Source organism: Larimichthys crocea, chromosome XII (assembly GCF_000972845.2).
Source record: "Larimichthys crocea isolate SSNF chromosome XII, L_crocea_2.0, whole genome shotgun sequence".
Classification (NCBI taxonomy): Eukaryota; Metazoa; Chordata; class Actinopteri; family Sciaenidae; genus Larimichthys; species Larimichthys crocea.
In genome coordinates, this window is record NC_040022.1 from 3,805,833 (window position 1) to 3,830,354 (window position 24,522).

General features: G+C 42.3%; 2 protein-coding genes across 2 annotated transcripts; both read right to left on the reverse strand.

Annotated features, from left to right (window-relative positions):
- Positions 1-1,365: 1,365 nt before the first annotated feature.
- carm1 (coactivator-associated arginine methyltransferase 1) lies at positions 1,366-19,057 on the reverse strand. The gene is made up of 16 exons (XM_010751048.3): positions 18,809-19,057; positions 13,848-13,973; positions 12,510-12,616; positions 11,966-12,070; positions 10,955-11,065; positions 10,661-10,838; positions 9,605-9,695; positions 8,850-8,931; positions 8,609-8,694; positions 8,411-8,500; positions 8,163-8,300; positions 7,898-7,987; positions 7,652-7,764; positions 6,316-6,393; positions 5,255-5,323; positions 1,366-5,108 (listed from the first exon to the last, which is right to left on the reverse strand). The coding sequence occupies exons 1-16, from the start codon at positions 18,948-18,950 to the stop codon at positions 4,969-4,971; spliced, it is 1,746 nt and encodes a 581-aa protein (XP_010749350.1). The 5' UTR covers positions 18,951-19,057; the 3' UTR covers positions 1,366-4,968.
- Positions 19,058-19,862: 805 nt separating this feature from the next.
- Positions 19,863-23,154, reverse strand: si:dkey-204f11.64 (guanine nucleotide-binding protein G(I)/G(S)/G(O) subunit gamma-5). The gene is made up of 3 exons (XM_010751049.3): positions 22,951-23,154; positions 21,198-21,324; positions 19,863-21,056 (listed from the first exon to the last, which is right to left on the reverse strand). The coding sequence occupies exons 1-2, from the start codon at positions 23,041-23,043 to the stop codon at positions 21,199-21,201; spliced, it is 219 nt and encodes a 72-aa protein (XP_010749351.1). The 5' UTR covers positions 23,044-23,154; the 3' UTR covers positions 19,863-21,056; position 21,198.
- Positions 23,155-24,522: the final 1,368 nt, after the last annotated feature.

The window sequence follows — 24,522 nt, forward strand, 5'->3', positions numbered from 1 at the left end:
TGTCCATTCTCTGTGTTATTTTAGCCTGGGCAATTCTCTTCTTCTTGTTGGTCTCCCTCTTTAGTGGTTTCCTTTGCAGCAATTTGACCATGAAGGTCCAATTCAAGCAGCCGTCTTCAAACATTTGATGTTGAGATGTGTCTGCTATTTGAACTCTGTGAAGCGTTTATGTGGGCTCTAACCTCAGGTACCGTTAATTGTTGATTTCCTAATGAACTTATCCTCAGAAGAGAGCAGAAGAGGTAACTCATGGGTCTTACTTTCCGGCTGTGGTCTTCATGAGCCAGTTTCAACATAGCATTTGATGTTTGATGTGACTGAACTTGAAGACATTAAAGGTTTTTGAAATTCTCTGGCTGACCAGGTCTTAAAGTAATGGTGGATTGCTGTTTCTCTTGAACAGTTCTTGCCATAATATGAATTACTACAGTAGTTGAATAGGGCTATTCACTGTATGCCAACACTGCCCCTGAGCAACACCACTGAATACAATCACTAATTAACTTTTCATAAGGCTCACCTGTTAATTGAAATTCAAGATGATCAACTCATGAACTTTGCCTTTCACACTTACAGTATAATTCTATTAATTAAAATGTGTCATTTCAGTTTTGATGTCTTCAGTATCAATGTATAATGTAGAAAGTCATGGTATTTTCAAAGCTTTTGTTTGTATTATTGCTGTATATTTTTATTATTGTTAACAGATGGTTCATTCCCTGGCTCTTCAAGTCAGCATGTGGAAGCGTCCATGGACGAAGATACCGAATCCCCAACTACTCCTGAAGGCTGTACCACGGTTGTGTGTGATGTGAATGTGAGTCCTTGCATTCACACATGCATTATTGTGTATATGTGGTGAATATGACATGTAGTGTAAAGAGCTTTTGGTTGGAAGATGAGAAAGAAGCTATATAAGTACAACCCATGTACATATTTGATTTGGCGAGTGTAAAAGAGTGCCTACTTTACTTCCCATGTCTTACCTTTAGTCTCTATTTACATGATGAATTTGCAGTCTGATAATGCTAAAATGTTATTTCTTTGTAAGCTCGTTGTGACACCAAAGACTATAAATATAACAGAAGCATCAAAGTGCTGCATAAACTTCTGTCAATGACCTGAATTTGATTTCCTCATGCGAGTACTGACAATCGACAAAACCGTCCAATCAAGTTACCCGTCAGTCTGTGTACCTTCATGTTCACTCCTCTTAGTGTGAACAGGAAGCAGACCAGAAAGCTGCACGAAAATGCAACAACCTATCATTTTTTTCCCCCTTTGTCCAACACACCAAGTTGCAGAAGCTGATCATTCTGGACAGCGAAACACTCTCTTGTTGAGTCTGGAGCAGAAGAGTCGATGTCAGCCAGTGAGAAAGGTGTTATTACTCGTTGGTCAACACACAGAAATGACACAGTCAAACATGACACAGTCCTCCTCATACACTTTTCCATGATAAAAGGTGCAGGGCACTATTGACTACACAGAGCAATGATTCTATGACAAAAAAGGGACATGATCGCTATAGGCTTGCTACCACATGGTAAACATCTGGTGTGTCCACAGTCTATTTAACAAACTAGAAGGGAACAAATTAAGTACTACAACACCTGATTCCAGGATGGTTTTGGAACATCTCCACCACATTTAATTTGCTCTCTTTTTTTCATTTGTTGTTTTTTGTGAAAGAAAAAAACAAACAAAACAAACAAAAAATGACAACAAAAGGGTTAATCCTACAAAGAGACATTTTTTCCTTAGTGCTCTTAAAACTTGCTAACTCATAAATTCCAAATGAACTGAGTCCAATATTTGTGACACTGGAAGCAATGCATACGCGTGTCAGTCTTTCTCTCCTTGACTGATAAAAGGGGGACGAGGAGGGGGACGAGGGCATCGTGTGTGTCGGGGGGCATGATATGTTGGAGGTCATACCTAGTGAACAGACGAGGCGGGAGGTGGCCCTGTCTCCCATGCCTCGACACTGAAGTCTCTCTGCGACAGTCTCTCAGTCTCAAAGGAGGTTGGGAGGAGAAGCAGGGGGAGAAGGAAGCGAGGATGTAAACTAGGATGCTGCCAATACAGCAAAACTTATCTCATTCCAGCAGCCAGCTGGCTGCCACCTGGGTCATTGGTCCTTACTGGTGTGTTCTCGAAATGTTCCTCCTTTCAAACTGTGGTGGAGCAATTTGGTTCAACAAATGACTGGCGAGGGAGGAGCTGCTGCAATGTCCTTTCAGCTAAAAAAAAAAAGAAGAAGTGGGTACTGGGTGAAGAGAGTGGGCGATGGGAACGGCAGACGGTGTTTCAGGTTTACAGGACTAAGCTTTAACAAAGAAAGTTTTTGGCAGATGGGCCCATTGGTCACCTTCTGTGTTGGGTATCAAGAACACACCAACGTCATCCCTAAAATCTCTAAAAGATTGGAGTCTGATGAGATTGACTAACACTCAACGGTGCGCGTACGCTGTGCTTGTCAGATCTGGCAACTTTCTGAAAAAACTCCAACTAGCACGCCTACTCGAAACGGCAATTTATTTAATTATGTGTGAAGGGTTAAACTTCTCTAACGAGCTTTTTTTTAATTATTATTCACAAATACTACCATCACATTTTGTGTGCAACACCAAGAACGCTTTTAATGTGACTAAAATTTTACAATTCATCATCTTGAGACTACAAACACACAGATCAGTGGGATGCAGCCACAAGAACACTACAACAGATGTAGCCATTCAGAACTATAAACACTTTTCCCTTTAAGACGTGATCATACGGCACAACGTATGACACGGTTGAAGCATTCCAAGGCTTCAAAGATCACCTGTAGCAGCTCCATTCAAACTACAGCTATTAAATTTGACTTTCTAGTCTAGTACAGTTATAACTTGGTGGCGAGACGACATGTTAAGCAAGACAAAAAAAATACACCTTCCAATAACTACTTTTATTAATTGGTTGTAAGAGAAGATTAAAAGAGTCACCTGGCTTTTTGTTTCCTTTGGACAGTGCTCAAACCTGGCAACCCCACTATGAGGACAGGACTTTCGAGATGCTGCGCGCAGACATGGCACCCAGCTGTTGTTAGTCAAAAGACGCCTCCGGCATACTGACCCGATGGCGTCTTGTTTTAACGGTTTTCTTTTACATATTAAATAAGTAATATATAAAGTTTAACAAAGACAGCCTTGGAGTTTTTGGGAGGTGTATATTTTAAATTTTAAAAAGTAGGGCAGCAGGTTTTGCCTGCTTCTGACTGTCGAGCTAAGCTAGGCTAACCACACTGCAGATGCGGGTTTGATGTACAAATATATTTAAAGCTGCACTTATCAATATTTTTTATAGTAACGATGCGTAATGTGAAAGTTGTCACCCGTCGTGATGAACCCACAGCGGCACCCAACTCTGCAGTTCCCCCTCAGCTCTGTGTAGCTTTTTAGCATCTTTCAGCTCAGTGTTTTGGTTTTCTTAGCCCACAAATTGAATATTTTAATTCTCTCAGCGCCTTTATCAGCCTTGTTTTCAGCACCAGCACGCTGCAGGTTGTGGATGTTGTCAGTGAAAAGGTTCTGATAAACCCACTGCACACCTACATGCCCAGCAACAAACAGCAGATGGAAATGACTGGCTGGTGGGAGCATTTAGCAGCTAAAGAGACAGATATTTTTTGGACATTGAGACAGACGTCAAAAAGGAAAGACTGGACTTGCATTTGTCTGGTGATCAGAATACTGCTCCTTATGGTAGAAATCTATATATATCGTTCTAAGGTGATGTATCAGTTCTGTTTGTAGGTTGTTCTCCCGCACCCAAATATCAATTCATGCAGCTTTAAAAACACAGTACAAACATCAGAACCATTCCTTTACGCAACAGTGTATCACCATGTGTTATCATAAGGCCAATTATCATTTGACCACTTCCAGTAAATGTAGTGTATGCTGAGTGAGCCAGAGGACTGGAGCCGACAATCTACAGCAGACACACGGATGATTACGGTGCCTATTTATTTCATTACTCAGCATGGAAGGTGACCAGCGTGCCGTTCTCCCAAAACCTGACGTTTAGGCGGGTCTTAGTGGAAGGCATCTACACCAACGCTTTTTGACTAGAACTACACATTAGATAATGACAAGAGTCAGTTTGTCCAAGTCACAAAAAAAAATAAAAATACACATTTTCCAAATACTCCTTTAGGGTCCTTACGTATGGAGACTGCTTTAGTTTTCTGATATATCTGCCTAAAACCAAAACTATCTGCATAAGTAGACTGACTATAAGTATGTGGGGAAAATATTTTGTTTTGTGATTTGAAGGAATTGTTTTGCCTGGCAGTGCAGAGAGGCCTTTAAGATTGCATGAGATATGAAAAGCCCAGAGTTGAGTTGATAAAAGTGTCCTACTGCACTAATGAAAAGCTTCAGTTTACGTACACGGACAATTGTAAGAAATGGACTGATGCTGCTATCTGGCAACGAGCTGATTCGTAGGGAAAGGAGGGTTTGAAACACGTTTAGGGTCATCATGACACATTGTTTAAAAAATAAAAAAATAAAAAGAAAAGAAGGGAAGAGGAGGGATTGAGATACATGTTGAGGGAGGAGGGGTGAGGGACCCAGGAAGGGGACAAGATGATAGACTGCAGTGCACCTCGGCTGTGCACGGAGTTACAATCCCACCGGATCCGATGAAGGGGTGAACGGGAGGTTTCGTCTGTTAGCAAGACAGTCTGGACGGATATGAGAGGGTTCAACCGTTCATATAGTGACCACTGAACAGAGTAGAATGAGGGTGACGGACAAGTGGAGGAAGTGCCGGCACGGCACTGGTTTTGGTATATTGGTTTTGGCTGCGGTTGGTAGGTCAGTCAGGGTTGAAGGGCGGGGGGGCGGACTGAGGAGGGGTCGGGGATCTCTTGTCATGCGGGGGCGGGGAGGACGAAGAGGTCTTTGCCAGGACATCGTCTTAACTGCCGTAATGCATGGTGTTGCTGGGGATGACCATAGGTGAGGCCATGGAGATGGCAGCGCCCCCCATGGTGAACTGGTTGGTGACGGGATAGTAAGTACCGCTGCTGCTGGGGCCTGACTGGCCCGTAGTGGCTCCTGGAAGGAAGGACAAAGTGTTACGTTCAACATCCTCACCGGTGATGCCCGCACGGTACATTTCTGGTCAGCGACATAAATTGACTGTTTGTGTAAAGTGGGAATTTTTCTTTTTTTTTTTTGGAAAATATGACAAGTGGACATACCCTGGACAATTCCTGTGCTCATGATGGAGCCCATCCTGGAGTGGGTATGGTTTACAATTCCCGTGTTCACTGTGACCAATCAGAGAGGAAAGCACGGTTAATGATACGCACACCAAAACAACAGACATAAGCATGAAACACCCACACCATAAACTATCTGCTGCATCAGATTACTCACAATAGTAGAGTACAACCTGTAACTAAAGTTGAAGTGTAAGCACTGAATAAAGCTGAAGTGCCAAATTTAGATGTAAGTGTGGAGGGAAGTATCAGAATAAACTGAAGCTCTGAAAGGAGATGATGTGTTAGTTGAGGTGTGGGTGATAAATTCAGGAGTTGATAGAAAGGAGTTCAAGAGAATAAACTGAATGATGATGGTTGAAGTGTTGGCTTCAGCTGGATAACAAGTATTCAACACGATGCTTTTGAATATACTGAGAACACTTTATGCTTTGACATTCCACTTTATTGCACAGAATGATGTAATGATTCATATTAATCTGCGTGGTTTTTACTCGACTTGCGATGTCTGGTCTGAATTCCATACGTATATAGCTGCATTGGAAATATGTTTAATGAATGTTGAATAGTTCTCTCCTCCACTGCAATGCATGAACAGTGGTGCTTCCAGCATTTGAAGAGTAAACATCGAAAGGTTGCAGTCAAAACACGGACATGTCAGTGGTGAGGGAGCGATGAAGCAGTTGAAATATCATTAAAAGTTCAAAAGGGGGAACTATATACTAACAGTTATTTGTAGAAAACACTATCAACTACAGAGTTACACAAAGATGTTAGAACATTGTTGACTGGTAACATAAGCATGTCATTCACAGATACTGTTCTTTCAACATCGAGTTAGAGTGTAGGAGCTCATCTGCTGTCCATGAAATGTTTTAAAACACTTAATCACCAGAGTTCAATAAGACACCAGAGAAATGGACACTTCTGTCATATCAGTTATATTCACGCATGCAGACGTTCTGTCGCTCTCCTATTTGTCCCCCACTGCAATAAGCTCCATGAGATGTTGAGGAGTCAGCGGGAGCTGTGAATCGTACCCAAGGGGATGAGGTTGTTGTGAGACACTGACGGGCCGCTGCCGATGACTGTACTGAGGTCATAAGCTGCAGGCATCCCTGGAGGAGAGAGACAGGAAACAAACCAATCAACATTTACTACAAAGACAAACATAATCAGCAGCTTCAGTATCTTCTTCATTTGGCATGGGCCTGCTGACACCATGTGACTTGGGTCAACAGCAGAGCAAGCAGTGACAAGGACGGAGTTGGGCATTCTACAGCGGGAGCTCTGCACAAAAACAATTCACCAACTCATGATTATGGATCATAACATACTGGCAGTTTCGTAATAGATGGATTCAATAACAAAAAGTAGGTCCGTTACTAATTTGAGAGATTCAATCAAATGTTCTTTAACGGTCAGCCCAATTTCAAAGTTCAAAGCTCGATGTTCAACAGACCCTTCAGCTCAGTTTGTAAAATGTTTTGATGAATCTGGATATTCAAAGTCTGCCACCCCATCCTGCTATCATTCTTGAGATTTCGGTTCAGGTCCACTACCATCTGTGTCGGTGTCCAGTCTCTGAAATGTTCTTATGTCTGGTTCAAAGCACTGGTTTTAAAAACAGGTGTGTGTGTCTGTTTCTTCTTTTCTGTGGGATGTGGCATCACATCTTTCAAGTGTATGCAACATTTATAAATTGAGGACCCATGTGTGCATTATACACATACATATTAGTGTAGTGGGTAAGTCCTTAATGACATGTAGCCATTGTAACAGATTTACAGTTGGTCTGTTTCTGAACACGACAGGTGATACTAAATCCAGGTTCCAGTTATAATTTTACACTGTAATTAATGAGGCAGGATATAAAAGCACTACAGGGAAGTTTAAGTTTAAATATCCAGGTGATAGTCTGATTCATATACATGTGTTTGTCTGTGTGCACTGTAGACTGTTTGCAGTGTGAAGAGTAGATTAGTAGTTTGAATTGGTATTTTTAAAATCATAACCAGCTGTGTGCTGTTTTTCATGGTATGGAGGGTCAAACCCAGCCAATGCCCATCTTAAATTAAGATGCTGTGTAGCTCTAAGGTCTCTGCCATGGACCAAGTTTGTTGATGAAAAACTTACCTGAAAATGTCCTTCATTTCTGTCATTTCTTATATAACTAAAGTATGAAACTAATGGGGAATATACATCATAGCGTACCCTGTGAAGTCAACCAAATGGAAAATAAATTGATGTCTCCAACTTCAAAATGTGTCATTCCCTGTCTCTTACACTTCTATATTACTGAAATATGAAGCTGGGTGCCCCCTGTAAACACATGGAGGATGTGTTTCATCTACCAGTGTTTATGTGTGTGTTCACCTGATACAGCCATCCCCTGACTCATGCTGTAGGCCGAACCCGTGTTCCACATGTTCTCGGATGGGGACGTGTAGTGTGAGCCAGGAGGGGGGTTTGGGGTGGAGCCTGTGTACCTGCAAACACATACGCAAACACGTTAGACCATCTTAAGGGAGACGGGGCGGTGCTTCTCACATCGACTGCTGTGTTTGAAAACGGTGCCGTCCAGAGCTGTAGCTTGTTACTGGGCTCAAGACACCAACTCACCTGAAAAAGGGGTTCTTCAAGTCCAGGAGATTGCTGGACTTTGATCCTGTCTGATCCACCTGGGCAACAATACTGATGTCGTAGCTTTGTCTGTTGGGGAGGAGATCAGATATGAATTGACTGACATATTTAAGAGCTCAAAAGTCACAACGGTCCAGAAACCTGTGGGTGACATCAAGAGACTACGTCCATTTTTATTCATAGTCCGTGGTTAACCCTCAACGATCTTTGCATGAATGGACTACATGCTACAAGAGAATCATACCTCTTGTTGGCCACCAGCAGGGCAGTGCCGGAGAGCGTATCCCCAGCCTTGGTGAAGAGGGGAGACTGCAGCAGACAGCGCACCTGGTACCAGTGGGTGAGAGGCTCTGTGGGTGCTGTGGACAGCCATACTGTCATCCTGCAAAGAGCAAGAGGAGTGCTGATGTGAGGCCAAGACAACAACCTTTTCTTTTTTCTTTTTCTTTTAGATCGAGGTATGACGAGTCTGTCAGTGACTGGCTGACTTACACTGATCCCATGAACGCCACGTCAAACCAGAAAGCCAAGCCGTGCACCAGACCCGAGTGCATCATGTGGAACTTAAAGGGAATCTCTATCCTGGTACCCGAAAGAGAAGAGAGGCAAATTAATTACACAGGGTATGACGCATATATAAAATATATACAGCACATAGACACAAGTCTTTACACACAAACACACACACACCTGTACAGATCCTCCTCTTTGGTCTCCAGGAAGTTGACTGTGTGTTTGACTGACTTGGCCATAAGAATACGGATATCAAATGTGTCCTGCGGAGAGAGATCAGAGCTCAGTACAACAAATCCAGTTGCAAACAGGTTTTTAACTAAATAAGTCGAGTGCCACGGTGAACCTGATTCATTTGCAGTGTGTAGGTTTTACATTAACAGATGTGAAAATGTGTGTACACATGTGTACCACGTACCACAATTGGCTGACGGAAATACTCGTCCACTGCTGCCCCCCGCAGGGCGGAGAGGTCTACACCGTGAAAGGAGGGCTGGTACCTGAAGACCAAACAAGAAAGTCCCATTTAGACATTTAACATGATTGAACATGATTCAAGTGTTGAGAATGATAAACTACAACCATATTTAAGGCACGATCTCAGAATAATGTTTTTGGATGCAGACAACGAATCAAACAATAATTTGGTGGCCTCCCTGCAGTAACTCTGCGGAACCCCTAGGGGTCACAGCTCCTCTATTGAAGACTCGGGGCTGCAGACTTTTTAGGGCCTGGGCACATCGGAGATGGACTGAGGGAAAGTGGATAACTGTTGTGGTGTGATGTGTCTGGAAGAAACCCATATGGTTCTTAAAGGTTAGATTAAGTGGGTATCATCTTAAGTTACAGGCCTGGATAATGTTTGTGTGCAGAGCTGCCGGGTAGGGATACTAACACTGTAATGGTGGATGATACAGACTTGATTTGACATACTCAGACTGCTGAGGCCTCATATTAGCTCTGGCTTAAGTCTGGAATGTGTTTTGCAGAGGATGGTGACGGTGTGGGTTTTGTCCCCTCAGTAGGCACATTACTGTGGGTGTCTTGCATTAGAAACACCTGTTTCAATGTTCACGTGGACAGCTCTTAAAAGAGGGGATCAAGTTTGAAACAGGTTTATTTTTTTGGGCGGACCCTCTGTTCCCACCCTCTTTGCCACCTTTCCCTCCTCACCAGAAGTTGGCCTTGGTGAACTGCTCCATGTAGAGCTGCTCGTCTGTGAAGGGTGCCAGGTGGACGTCGCCGATAGTCGGGAACATTTTGCCTGAAACACACAGAGACGGCGGTCAAAACAAAAATACTCGTGTGTTGGCACCAGATTTACAACAGGATGACTGGTCACACATCTAGTGTGTGTGTACTCGCTGTGGCCTCATCGTGCTGATCAACTAAATGATATCTGAGACTAACTGTAGACAGCTGTCAGAAGAGCAGCGTTTGCCAAAGATTGTTTCTGCTGCTGCTTTAAAAAAAAAAAGAAAAAAAAAAAAGAAAATTCTCCCTTCAGGCTACGTTTAAAGCCTCTAGTACAAATATTTATGCTATCCAAGTTGAGCATCTCTTTAGCAAATAAACATTCAGAACCATTAGAAAACGTGGGCCATTGGCAAGTCATGTTTGGACTGATGGCATGGACACGAAGCTTCCTGTCTGTAGCTGATCAGGGTTGGCCTACGCTGCTGAATTTTAATGTTAAAATAGTGGTACTTGGAGAAACAATTATCTTCCGAGTTGGTGTAAAAAGTGCTGTATTGTGTAATATTTTCACTGCTTAACTTTGCCTTTCTGTGTTCTCTTTAAAGATACCAGATGAGTCTTTATTAACATGCACGCCATCTGGTCAGCCTGTCTACTGGCCTGACGGCAGATTGCCTGCTCGGCTGCTAATTTGAAGCCGAAGCTTGGCTGCGTTAACAGACGGCGAGTTTTCTGTCCTGTTGGTGGACATCAGCTGTGAGCTGGTGTTTTATAGTCTGATGGAATTGATGTTTTAATGGAGGACAATGGTGTTAATCCTGCACTCAAAGCACAGACATACCAGTGTGTGTGTCGGTTGTAGCTCCTCGACCACAAATCATGTGTACACTTAACATTTGTAGGGTCCTTTTTATGCTGTATGAATTTCTAATATTTTTAGATGCTTCCTATTATGCACATGATGTGACGTGATTGTGGGTTTAGGTTTCCAGTGACTATAGCATATTTTCTTCTGTGCCCCAAACTCCTCACCATTGGGTTTGAGGAACTTCTTGGCATGCAGGTAGCTCTCCAGCATGCGCTCATTGAACAGCATGTAGCCCATGGGCTCCGAGATGATGATGTCAACCTGCTCAGGCAGCGACACCTCCTCCACCTTCCCCGGGATGACGACCACGCGCTCCCCTAGACGGTTACTGTTCACCAGCACCTGTAAGGCAGAGCGTACCTTTGTTAGGGCTGGAACTCTGGCTTTGGATTAGTCAGAACAGAGTTACACATCAACAAGGTCATCTTTAATCTGTGTGCGTGCATGTATGTATGGACCTCGGCATGCTGTGCCATGGTGCTGGCCTCCACAGCGTAAACCTTCCTGGCTCCAGCTTGGGCTGCAAAGAAAGAGAGGATCCCCGAGCCACAACCGACATCCAGCACCACCTAGAGAGAAAAGAACAGGAAACATGGCGTCAGCAATCAGCAACGATTCCTGGTATGTTTCCATCCAAATGTTGAGCAAACAATACATAAATGCAGAGGTTTGCGATGTAGTGAGTGCCCAGGGGTCAATTACAATTGAAAATGTTCACAATCAATGAACCAACCATTTACAAAACAGATGAGCAGCCTCTATTAAAGATTCAGTTTCAGATTTTCCACTTTCAGTCTACCAAAGTACAAGTGAGTTCATTGTTTTTTCAGACTTTAAACTTTAAACCTGACCCTGCACAGCGCTCCAGCAGGAGAGGTGAAAATGTCATTCTTTGTTGTCGTGTCCTATCGGCCGGACTTTCTCGCTTGTTGGGGAACACAATTTCTTCAGCCTTGAGCGCGTACGTCTTTACGAAATTCACACTCAGCGTATGATTAATACAGCACACCACCTCCTCAGTGCAAAGTCATCCAGTGGGCTGGTTTGGACCTTTTGACCTCAACTTTAACTTTCTTTGCTCATCTTTGTAACGTAAACTTGCCAAAGAATATTTATCTGGTTGAATGAATGTTAATGTCAGGACTACTTTTGAATGATTAAGTTCAGTCAAGCTTGTTTTAACAGATAAATACAAATATAAAAAAAAAATAGAAATGGAACTCAAAAACTCAAAGTTTGGGACTTGACTTGAGACTTGATCTCAGCTTTGTTCTATTAGACATCGTGAGGGAGCTCCTTCAGGAGGAAGTGCTCATTGTAACAGGTGTGGGTCTGCCTCTCTTGATTCACATGTTACATTTGTCATTTTTAAGCCGAACATTATTTTGGTTTTATGGTTGGATGATTCTCAATCCAAATCAAAGTCTAATTAAATGATTAATCTATCAGATACAGTAATATGAGGTTACCTTATCCTTGAAGTCAGTGTGATTCTGGAGAATAGCCCGCTGGTAAGTTCCTGTCCGGACGTAGTCCTGCATCATGTTCTGTTGCTGGGAGAGGTAGCCATAAAACTGCAGAGACAAGGACACAAATATGAATGAATTTATATGAAGTCAACATTGTAACAAGTAAGGACAAACACTCCTTAAGTTAAATAAAATTCATCCAGTTTTGCAGTCAAAATGAGTGAGATTCTAATTTGCTGTTAAGTCTCTTTTATGTAGCAGATCTTGCGCTGCGTTAGACTTTTACTTGTTTAATAATTCATGGAACCTTTTTAATGAATATTCCTGATAAAAGTTGTGAAAATATAAAATAAATCAGTTAAGAACTAAGCCAGTACGGTGAATTGTTCAGCAACAACAGTATTTGAAAAAGCTGACTGGAGTTAAACCCGTCCTTAAACAATTAAAGAGAGAGACAAAGCATAACAGTCTCAATGTTTGCGGGGGCTGAACTCAGCTGTATACACTGAGATGGTGTGCTGGGGTGTGTGTGTGTTCCTCTCACCTGGAAGTACTGTACAGCAGAGGACTCCTCTGTTCTGTCACTGAAGACCGAGCGCTCGCCATTGTGCCCACGACTGTTCTTCAGGACGTTATAAAAGGATTGAAAGTCTGAAGCAGAACAACAACACATGGACATGAACATACATTGCACATACACATAATGCATATGGTGCAGTCAGAAAATATTAAAGACAGTTATGTTGACAGTTAACATTGAGGAACGTTTGACTATGTACAGATGGTATCCGCATGTGTGGTTCCCACCGTGAGGCACGGAGGAGGTGGCAGCAACATGTCGTCCATCTGGTTTGTGCTTAGCTGAACCAACATTTGTGTTTCAACAGGACAAAGATGCAAAAATTTAATGTATCTATAGGACTATCTGACCAAGAAGACGGTGTTGGAGTGCTGCATCAGTCCAGGCATCAGTACAGATGGTTTTGAATGAACTGGACAACAGAGTAAAGGAAAAGCAGCGAGAACAAGTGCTCAGCATATATAACTCCTTAAAGACTGTTGGAAAACCATTCCAGGTGACTTCCTCATGAAGCATGAAGAGAATGCCAAGAGTTTGCTAAGCTGTCAACAAAGCGAGCGGACATCCTGCTTAAGTGATGCGCTTGACTAACGTAGCACTGTCTCGGGTTACGTTGTAGGACAGAGCTGCCAACATTGAGTGTGTGGTCAGACAAGAGCACAGAGATTGATGCCTGGCAAGAGGGATTCCAGAGGGGGCGTTTGGGTGCCTCGCAAGGTCAGTCGGGATGCCAGGGTGAGGAACCTTTCCAAGCAGTTAATAAACTTGTAAAACACCAGTGGTACACATTACACCAGACATTTTACAAGAAGAGATAATGGTTATGACGCTCAATATCAAATCCTGCCAGTATCTGTATGCCCCAATCAACATCAACAAGAGAGAGAGACAGGTGAAGACTCGTCATGTCTTCATGTAATCCATCTAAAACCAACACTGATATTTGCAGAGCACTTACTATGAGCTCATCATTTTGGCAGCCTCACACTTGTGGTGTGTTCAAAGTTGTGTGTGTGTAAATTAGATGCTGCCAACTTCAGCTGAAGACCGAGCGAGTTCTTGCTGTATTTCTGTTGCTTTAGGAAGCAATGACCAGTCGTTGTTCCAGACGTTTACACTGTGCAACACAGTAGCCTCTTCATTGGTGGTTACACATTTATCAGGATTTATTACCAAGAACCTGAAATCATGACGTTTCCAGCAGGCGGTAGAGAAACAGAACTCAAACTGGCTCATACAGGCGTGTGTGTTACTTAAACCCGGCATGTAACCGTGTTTTTGTATTGGGGTGTTTGTGTGTACCTGCAGGTGAGGAGAACTGCAGCAGGACGCTGTTGCAGCCCAGTGTGATGATGAATGACTGCTTCCCCACGCGGCTGCACTCTGTTTCCCTGGAAACCGAACACTTGAACACACTCGCCTCCTCTCCTGGAAAGAAAGGGGAGAGGATGAAAAGAGTTAGGAAAACATGACACAGCCGCTGAAATTTTCTGAAAGAGAGGAAAAACATATAGAAACATTGAGTCAAGCGCTGCGTAAACTTAAATTTGACATGGGTCCCACTGGAGATGACAACATTTGACTGCCGCCTCAGTAATAAAGACCTAAAACAGCACAACTAATTGGCTGTCATGCGAAATGCTAAAAAAAGATGGTTTTCTTGCTCCAAGATGTCTGACATGAAGTTTTAATTTTAGATTCCACACAACAGAGCCTCTGCATCTTTATCTCCCTGCGCAGCTCGCGCACGGCGTGGAAGAATATCCACAACCTCTGAAATGGTCTTAACGTGCACAACCCCCTCCTAATAAAATGTCTGAGGGTTCGGTGTGATGGTTTTCACGCTGTGCGAGGATGAGCGATGACTGTGCTGACACCGACAGAAGGAACAACTGGCACGGTCTCCAAATCATCAGTTTTTATTATTACGGTCATCTTTTTCCATCATCATCAGTTTGAGATTTTAAACTCAAAATGCTTTTTAACAACAAGACTTCGAAAAATAAAACATTTGTCATGAGTGAGCGGTATTCTGGCACGGTTTGAAATCAACACCTGCCAAGTGCCAATGTTGATTTGTTGTTTGTTGAGGAAATCTTGGAGAGATCTGCCACATTGGCCGGTGAATGTTTGTACCAGAACAGGCCTGATCCACACGTAACATGAGTAAAGCTTTTTCTATCCATTTTGCCTTTTGTTTACATGCAAACTGCATTTTAGGTTGGCTGAAAATGGACCTTTGTAAAACTCCCTCCGGCGTGAAGTTAGTCAGAAACTGAGGTGTAAAAAAAACAAACATCTAGGTGGGTGATATTTCTATTTTTGGAGCCATTATTCTGCCTCGAAGTAAGTAACAATATCATGATGGGATGCAAATCAATTATGTAAAGTAGCTTTGAACTGGTTTGACGAGGAACTGGGGTGCCATCAGATAATAGTGTGCCAGTTAACCTTACAAAAAGACTTTGGTGAATGTCTTTTAATGCGCATTTTCTACAATTTCTTATTTATGTCAATGATAATATTCATCTAAAGATTCTATAGAAAATATTCTCTTGGATAAGTTTATACCAGTCTGTCCTGTATAGGTCGTACTTATGCTTTTGGACACTGAAGTTTGGAAGCCTCAGAATTCCTTCTGTCACATGGCCCCATGCAGATCCGTCTCCAGGCCGAAAAAACCTTCTGCTTGTGTGACAAGGCCCGGCAAAGACCCACAAAGCAGCCTGAGCTAATCCAGCATCTATTAACAGATTAAGAGCAGCACTTCAGGTTTAGAGAGGAATCTTCTGGGAAAGAAGCCAGCCACCACTGTTGTCCTATCACTTGTCCACTTACACTGTAAACAAAGCGATAAGACACTTGGTGCCAATGTGACAAAAAAAAAACCTCTGTGCAAACACTGATGGTCCAGGAGTACTGACGGAGGTGACAGAAGCTTAAGAAATGTCCCTATGAGTGTGTTAATGCAACTAATAATATATTTTCAGTACTGCCTCCTTGTCTGTAACTCCAGCCCTGCTGTTTGTAACACAGGAGAACCAACCATGACAAGTACACTGACCTATATGTACAAAATCTGCGGACTTCCTTTTTGATGACCATGCAGAATATTTTCTCTACAAGTAGATCGAGCCCTGAAAAACATAATACGGCCTACAGCTGACATTTCCCTCTTCCTCTTCTGACTTCTGCAATAGTGTGAGAGAAAGGAGCCTTCTGTCCGGACAATATTTCTGACTGACTGAATGAGTGTGTGCAGCTGTCACATTTGCACAGAATCAACCTCACTTATATTTCACTAAGCCGTTTCCTCGTTACCCCTCCATTGCCGCCTCAGCCAAACTGTGACTGCCGCAGCTCAGCTGTCACACAGACGGACAGGCGCTACGATTGGTTTCTGCTGCTCCACGTCATCGCGTGTGATTGGACGGGACTCGGCGAGAGTTGCTACTGACTGCTTAACATTGGCCCAAATAAACAGCTATAGACTTTATTGTGCTTTAATGGAGGAAAGTCAGAAGTGAATGTGACAGAGTGGAAGGAGAGGGAGCTGTGGTGTCGGCGTTTAACAGAGGCTCGCGCCTTCATAGTCATTTTTTTCGTCAGGACAGCGCTTCATGCCCACTCATATAACATCTGTAGTAGAGGCGTGAATCTTCACTGGCCTCACGACTCAATTAGGCCGCATTCAGACAGGAGCTGGTGCTGCTGCGGAAATGCAGGTTTTCCGTTCAGTTGAGTTGTTTTGGCTGCAGTGGTCCACCAAAATAACGTAAGAACGCAGCCCTCCAATCTGCCTGAAATGTCTCTGAAGCTGAGACGACACAGGTGGATTCACTAAACTCTGACACTCTACCTGTTGTGTTGTGGCTTTGTTTATTTCATTTACCCAGCTTCTAAATCTGAGTCTGGCTCACAATTTACACGAAGAAGTTTAATTTGGAACATATTTACGCTGTACTTTCTTTTATTTGTGACTTTCAACTTGTCCAGTGGGGCAAGTAACTCTCTCCCACTTTAATGTCGAGCTCTGCTTGAACACTGGAGTACAGAGATGTGAGAAAACGTGGTATGGTCAGATGAGTCAGCCTTCAACATATTTTCGACATGTGGGTAAGTGCATGGGCGGTGTTCACCGAGAGGACAGGATAGGCTTGAATGATGAACCTGCAGTGAGGGGGTCTGGTGGCTGCGGGAAGGGTTGCTGCTGATCAATATGAAGTTGTTCTCAGTGATCGCCTTAATGGGATGCTACGGCCTTCACCATATCTCAAGCCGATCAAACACAGATGGAAGATTCTGGGCTGGTGTGTTAGACACTCACACTTATGGCACCTGGCACATGTTAGTGAAACTTCATCTTCATCAAGTCATGTCTACCACATCTACTGTTGTCCCTGCTAAAAATCCTCCAGTGTGAACACACTGATGTGTAGAATCAGCTCCCCTTTATTACAAATACTTGTACTAATGGCAGCCTGGAAGAAAGTTGGTGGTGGAGTACAGAAAATTGTAGCTTCGCGTTCTGTAACAGATTTTCAATGTCACGGCTGAATATTTAGCTGATTTCAGCGGCGTCGATGAGGACTGACGTGTAATCATCCGAGCCAACGTATTCAAAGACAAGAGTGGACGGGGACAAAAAGAGATGGAGAGGCAACCGGCAGAGGAGGTGGAGCAGCTGCTGCATGACTGAAGCTCTGGAGACGAGCGTTCCTGTGGGGTGCCGTTTCCCTGTGCCCACAGAGATTTCACAGAAAAAACATTTTATTTCTCCGTAGGGGCCTTTTTCATGATGTTTTCAGGCTTTTATAATTAAAATCTGAGCTCATCTTTGGCAAAAACAAACACTTTTATGGACAGACTGTGTGCCTGCGAGGATTATGATTTTTGGTTGATGCAGCACTTTCCCTTTTTCAAAGCTTGTTGTCCCCCATTAGTCACTTTGACACAGAAACATGGAAAATGAGTTTGAAAGATGCCAAAGTAAGTAACTGTTCCACAAGCAAACATGTATTTTATCAGCTCCGTCCACAGTCCTCTGCCCTCTCCTCCAATGTTTCACAAAGGCACAGTCCACTGGTTCAGCTCACTCGGCCCGCTCGTACCTGCAGCCAGTGAATCACATCAGCACACTGTGTGTGTGTTTTTAAAAACTTCACTCAGCATTGGATCTGATTTATTTTACTGCCAGAGATAGTTGCCAGTGAGACGTCAGAGATTACACAGTGAGTCTGCTGTGAACTTTACCGCTGCTCCAGAAAGAACAGTTTAAAATAATTATAACCCAAATTATTTCATTAATGTATTGTTTAAAAGCACTTAAAGAACAGATAAGAGTATCAACAAAGAACCGGGCCGATAAGGAGCATCGATAACAAGACACGCATCCCGGTGGAGAGCCGCGGAGGAGCGGAGCGAGCGGCTCGGATGCCGCTTCCACACAGGAGGGAAGAAGAGGCGGCGGGGACCCGCTATTGTTCCAATGAGAACAAAGATGAATGCATAAGTAATGAGGGGCCCGGTCTCGGTACGCCGTGCCAAAACGTTCACACCGCTTTTCCCCTCAAAAGTAAGAAAAAAAAAGTCTGAAAAGTTTGTGTGTTAAGCTCTGTGATACTTGAACGGGCTAACTTGGAAAACGCGGTCCCGTAGCAGCGGCAGCCGCATGAACCGCGCTGCACACCGCTGCGGGGATTGATGCCCTCCGCTCTCGGCTCCGAAACAATTCACACACGCTAATTCACCAGCCAAATAATATTAGTTGAGTCTCCTGGGGGCAAACCGGGTGGTATTAATTTACAAAAATCATCCGGTATATTTGTATAATAAGATAAACGCTGGTGAAATATCAAGGGCGTCAAGACGTTAGCATCACTGCTGGAGCCGGGCTAGTGGCATTGTTTAACTAGCATTAAACTACTTAGCTGCCCCGCTTATTGATGGGACCAGCTACGATACGCTGTGTGTGTTGCGCTATGTTAATTATCAGGGTCTCAAAGGCGGCAAAAACTGGTGAGAAAGCTAAAAGCCTGAGGTTAAAAGCCCGCCACACGACGACATTTTATCACTTTTAGGGTCTCCCTCGTGAGAAGCAGGGGGAGGCGACGTGGTCTCTCAAGATGGGTTAGCTTCTTGGTGGCTAACGCTACGTGCGGCCAGATTAGCCGTGGACGCGTTAGCACTGCATAGCATTAGCGCTGGCAGTCAAAAGACAGGCCGAACATCCGAGGAGCAGCTTCGGGAAAAGGTCAACTCACCATTGGAGAGATTGATGAGGGCAGCGTCTTGTGTGCTTTTCACTTCTAACCGCAGGGGCTGCTGCTCCGAGTGTCGCTGTATGTCTCCATTCGCGTCTCCGATGGAGAGGAGCCGCACGCCGGGGAACACCGAGACCGCCATCTTCGATCTGGAAGTAGAGACAGGTCGGTGGCGCTCACATCAAACCACGCACTGCTCTCTGCTGGAGGCAGCCCGGGCACCGACGGCATAAGTAGCTGCAACAGCGACACCTGGTGGAGCAAGGCGGGCAGTGCGTAAACATAGGTGGCATACGTCATGACTTTATTCTCTCAATGCTCATTTAAAAAAATATATATTTTCAACAGTGTAGTATATTCTAATTATAAAGTACATTCATATCTATTATGCCGTGATACTTCTTCAGTGCTACGCCCCAATACAGTGTATAATACACCTATGCATGCAGAATCAGAAACAGAAATACTTTATTAATCCCTGCAGGGAAATTGTTTTCGTTACAGCAGCCCCAAACGGTAAGTGAGATAGCAAGAAAACAAAACTTTATACACCTATACAATATCCTATTTTAACACTATATAAACTTGTATAAATAACAGTTAAATTAAACCAGCAACAGTAAAATAAAATCCAAGTAACAGTGAACTTTGCAATATGTAAATCTAAAACCTTATGAAAAATGTAGTCCTTGAAATAAATAACAGTTAAGTACTTAGACAGTACACTTAAATAAATATATTTATGTTTAATTCTATTCTATTTTAGTCTTAACATTTTATTGTATATTCAGCTTATTTTTATCTTCTATCTCTAGCGCTGTTATACTCCTCTTAATGCTGAGATACAGGACACACAATAGGACACATGTCGTTGTGTTTACCTATATATAATAAATGATCAATAAAACCATAAATAAATCAACCTGAAAAGTGAAACTAATTCATACAAACATAAAACATGGAAAAAAAGAGCCATGCTATTATTGTTTAACATATCTACCAAATATAAATATACTGTCTAATATCTTACCCAAAAAAATTAGGAGATACAAGGTTTTTGTGGTAATCATTTATTGTGTAAAATTGATATAAATATAGTAGCATCTTAAATAAGCACAAATATAAGCAAAGCTGTGTGTGCTAAAGACATATAAGAGTCAACAGCTGACAGTTTTTATAACACAACATTGTATTTTATTGAATCCTGAACAAAATGTAACAGGAATAAAGACTTTCTGGACATCTTGAAGGCTTTGACAGTACTTTGCAAGGTCAGCTTGGCAGTTGTAAGTGCTGCTTTATGAAACACAGGTCGAACAAAGCTTAAAGTACGCTGTGACATCAGGTAATCTTGAAAAACTGCCATGCAAAGTGCCAACTGCTCATCAGGAGAGATACAGCACTTCCTATCTGCAGCACTCATAATGACAGTAAGGTCACCATGGACACACGGCACGGCTGCAGTAGTTTGGGATCACTATCTTCTGCAAGGACACTTTGCCTGGACCCTCCAAAACCTAGACAACCTTCTATACCACCTGAGCCACAGCTGCCAACCTGAGAGGTCTTACATTTTCAACTAAAAACGAGATTTATGTGATCTTATTTTACCTGATAGTCAGAATAACAATGTTTTCCCTGCAAGTGAACACATTTTTCAGCAGTTAAGTTTCAGTATTAATACTGCAAAATTCACGCCAGATACAGCTTCACAGACAAATGACAAAAATAAGCATATGGTAACTTTTAATGGCGAATAATAAAAATGCACATAAAATAAGAGAGATGCAAAGAGGCTCAGCGATTACCCATCGACACACAACAGTCCATCAGGTTTCCATTCCTTCTCTTTCCTTATTTTTTTATAAATTATATTTTCCTAGCGAGTACAAAATGAATGGTTACAGATATTAAAGGCTCCTGTTTCTCCAAAATAAATGACAGCAATCAATAACTCCAATCAGCTGTTGATAAATACAGGTGTTAACAAGTGGTCAAAATATTGGATATGGTCATAAAACAGAGTTTGCATTAAGGCCTGTTGTCTAAAGCTACCAGAGTTTAGACCTCTGAACCCTGGAAAGAGCAAAATATTATAAACCGACTGAATCATGCATCCTGTGGCAGTGTAGGTGTGTGTATGTGTGTGAGTGTGTGTGTGTATGGTCTTGGCTTCTTTATCCTCAGGGGCAGTGGGGCACATGACAGAAATTCACAGTGGAGCGATCAGGTGCACTCCTTCACGGCTCTGAAAAGACAAGAAAGCAAATCAATGTGTATCTTGTGTCTCTAGAAGATAGCAGGGTAATTGTTTAGCTGTTCAAAGCAGTACAATGAAAAATATTCGAGAGGCAGAAAAGAAAATCATTTAAGAGAGATACACTCATACCTCAGAGGAGGACACATGACTTGGGAGGCCTGAATGGGTTATCACTGGAGGGCACCCCGGTGAGGAGAGGGTCTTTGTGGGCATTTTGCAAACAGAAGGTCTTCAGTTCTGCAGCAGCCTGAGAGACCTGTGTAATATTCATATTTCACATAATTTGGTTAAGGAAGGACAGTGTTTGTGATCATTCTCGACGTGTATTTGCATTCTGAAATGAGCAATAAGCCAGCCACGGTTACACTGTTCATAGTGCAGAAGGGCTGATTATTCTACTATTACTATACTGTCAGGTTGCATTGTTAGCCAACATATTAGGATATCCTGATTCCCCCAGCTTTATGGCAATACAAACTCTGTGGCTCAGAAAATAACCCTAATGATGTCATAATCAGAGTTGACTTGGAGACTGCAAATTTAAAACAAGAAGGCTTGTGTTACAAACTGGGGGCATGGTGTTAAAAGAAATGAGCAATTTACGGGGCGGTGTTATGGGAAGTGTTTCAGGGGCCTCTTTCAGCATCTGCTGCTTACATTTAGAGCATTCTTTTTTTCTATATCTCTGGAATACTACTTTAAATTATAGTCTGTGAGCCAAATTTCACAACTGAAAGCGTGCCCAGATAATTTTTGAAACTAGTCAGATAATTTTGGGTGAGGTTTTAGTATCTATAGCTGTCAGATACCAACCAGTTGTATGTTTTTATTTATTCGATTGGTTGGTCATACCAGACCAAGTACAGCTGTAGAAGCAAAACCTGTGTACTTGGGAGTGTTTTATTGTTTATGAATTCAGCATTTAATTTGTAAGAGGAAGGCTGTGTTATCTCTTCTTTTAAAGGCATTCATAGCTTAAAGTTGTGTCAATATTACCATAGCAGTCAGTGAAAGACAGTTCCGTAGTTTTTATACCATAGATAGAGTGTCGAAAATGTTACAGGTTGTTGCCGTAAATTTTAGCTTGCCTTAATCAGCTGAACCATATATGACTCTATACCATCTTGACAGTATCACAAATGCAAGTCTTAAGTTTGCAGCCTGTTTAAAAACTCTAAGTAATTGCAGGAATTTCCAGGCTCATTGAAATTCTTCTGTGATTTATTTATTCGGGTTTGTTCCTCTGGCAGCGTGCTGCTGGGGTGGTTAACACAGACACACACTTGAAACCAGTCAGACTTCTGTTCTAAAATAAGTAGCCACTCAACAATCACACCAGTCACACAGCAGCACAATCAACAAAGCTATCACTGTGCTGCACTAGCAGAGAAAAGTCTGTTTGCTGGCAATTCACTGTACTACACTGCACATTAGGAACACCACAGACAGGCTTATGAAGGACGTATAACGTAAACCTGAATGTAAAAATGTTTAAGGGACGAATACCAAAGTTTAAATAGGAGACTGTTACAATATAAGTTTGTAGTAAGTACGCAAAAAAATGACATTTAACTTAAAAACTTCGAAACTTTAGAGCTACTTTGACAGTTCGAGAGCTATACGACCTCAGTCAATACATTTAAAGCCAACTGTTATTATAAATATAGTAACTAATTTGATAAGTGTAAGAAAATATTCAATACTGACGGTATGCTACTTGTTGTTCACATTTTTTTAAAAGCGAAAACTTAATTGACAGTAATTAGCCGCAGCGCGCGCCACATTAAAGCCCATGGTGAGCCTCAGAGCGGGAGTCACGCGCACAGCTGAGGTTTTACGCACACTTTAATGGAGGTCTGGAGTGGTGTGAAGGGCGACGTACCTTTATCCGACGGACACTGGCCTCCAGACGAAGCTGCTTCACTGCCTTCTGGGCGATGGCTAAACTGCTGTTGGAGGCGCTGTTGTTCGACATGACTGATTCCAAGTAACAGAGAAAGTGACCAGGTAGTCAGTAAACGTTAACGTTTCAAGACGGGGCTGTAATAAAACACATCTTCCGGTGAGATCCTTCAAAATAAAAAGCCTATTCACTCACTTATTATTTACTTCCTCCACCCACAACCCAACCCACCCACACCCACATTCACTCACACACACACACACACACACATACAACAGTATCCTAGGCTATAGGGTTATATGTGTTACATATAAATGTGCAAATTCATCTTAAGAACAATAATTAAGGGTTAGGGTTACATTATTTTTTGACCCATTTTTTTAAAAAACAAGAGCCTAAACAATAAGAGGCAGGCACTGAAGAAGAACTTAAAATAGGCAAAACAAGAATGAGATGAAAATCGGATTTGGATCCTTGTGTATGAATGGTTATGACTAATGTTTGATTGTTACTGTATGGTGATTATGTAGACTTTAAGATGAGTTCTTGATATGCTTCCTTAAGTCTGTAAAACTTTAGTTTATAACTGGAGGAAAACCAGTTGGTCAAAACAAAACTATAAAAATAAATATTTCTCTCATGTGCACAATTACACTCTTTGTCTCTCTGAAGTCCTGAAGCAAATATTTTGTTGATCACATGATAAGTTCAGGAAACATGGGCGTCGTCCGGGTTATTCCCGAAGAATGTTTTCTTTAACACTAAATAATAATACGACAAATAATATTACTCGACTTGGAACTTGGAACTTAAAACGAAATGTACAGACGTGTCGTGATAGAAAATCTTTCTTTGATCATGAAGCCTAATATTATTCTACCATTCTGAAGTGTGAACGTCTGCAGCTCGGATAAGTCAGTACTCGGCCAGCCAGCTGTGGACAAACAGAACATCAGCACTGTATCATCTCAGACGCATTCAGTCACACCTGAATGACGTTAAATTGGATGACGTTAAATTAATGTCAAATTCATTCATTCAGTTTTTTCTCTTCATTATGAGCCAAGCTCTGCTGTAGTCTATCAAAGTCTCTGCTGTGCACTGTGTTCTCAAACTGTTGTAAACTTTTGTTAAGCTCGTTTAGGGAAAGGAGACAACACAAAAGCAGTTGTTGTAACTAAAATGAAGAAATTCTTCGTGAGTGTCCGTACCTGAACCGGACCCCAAGTAGTTAACAACCTGATTTAACGAGTCAATTCATTAATTAACATTTACAATTGATCACTCAGAGGAACAATGTCAAGCTGTTAAATTGTACTAACTTTACTAAGTTTGTCCGCCAAATTGCATCCCGCGGACCTGGAGCTCAGCTCAGGATACACGTAAACGCTACAACAGAAGTTATACACAGAAAAACAAAACACACTATAATATATATTTATGCAAAAGTCATGCCTTTGTGTTGATGTAACTGTTTTGTACCTGTTGTCTCTCATGTCTTTGGTGTTTTTGTTTATTAAAAATATAAAAGGCTTTTCTTAACAAAAATAT

Excerpts from the sequence above, each read along its gene's own strand:
- carm1 (XM_010751048.3), bottom strand. The coding sequence starts at position 18,950 with ATGGCGGTCTCGGTGTTCCCCGGCGTGCGGCTCCTCTCCATCGGAGAC. Across the intron at positions 8,932-9,604 it reads TTCACCAAGGCCAACTTCTG|GTACCAGCCCTCCTTTCACG; the intron begins GTGAGGAGGGAA and ends TTTGGTCTTCAG. Across the intron at positions 5,324-6,315 it reads CAACAACCTCATCCCCTTGG|TGAACACGGGAATTGTAAAC; the intron begins GTACGATTCACA and ends GATTGGTCACAG.
- si:dkey-204f11.64 (XM_010751049.3), bottom strand. The coding sequence starts at position 23,043 with ATGTCGAACAACAGCGCCTCCAACAGCAGTTTAGCCATCGCCCAGAAG. Across the intron at positions 21,325-22,950 it reads CCAGTGTCCGTCGGATAAAG|GTCTCTCAGGCTGCTGCAGA; the intron begins GTACGTCGCCCT and ends AATATTACACAG.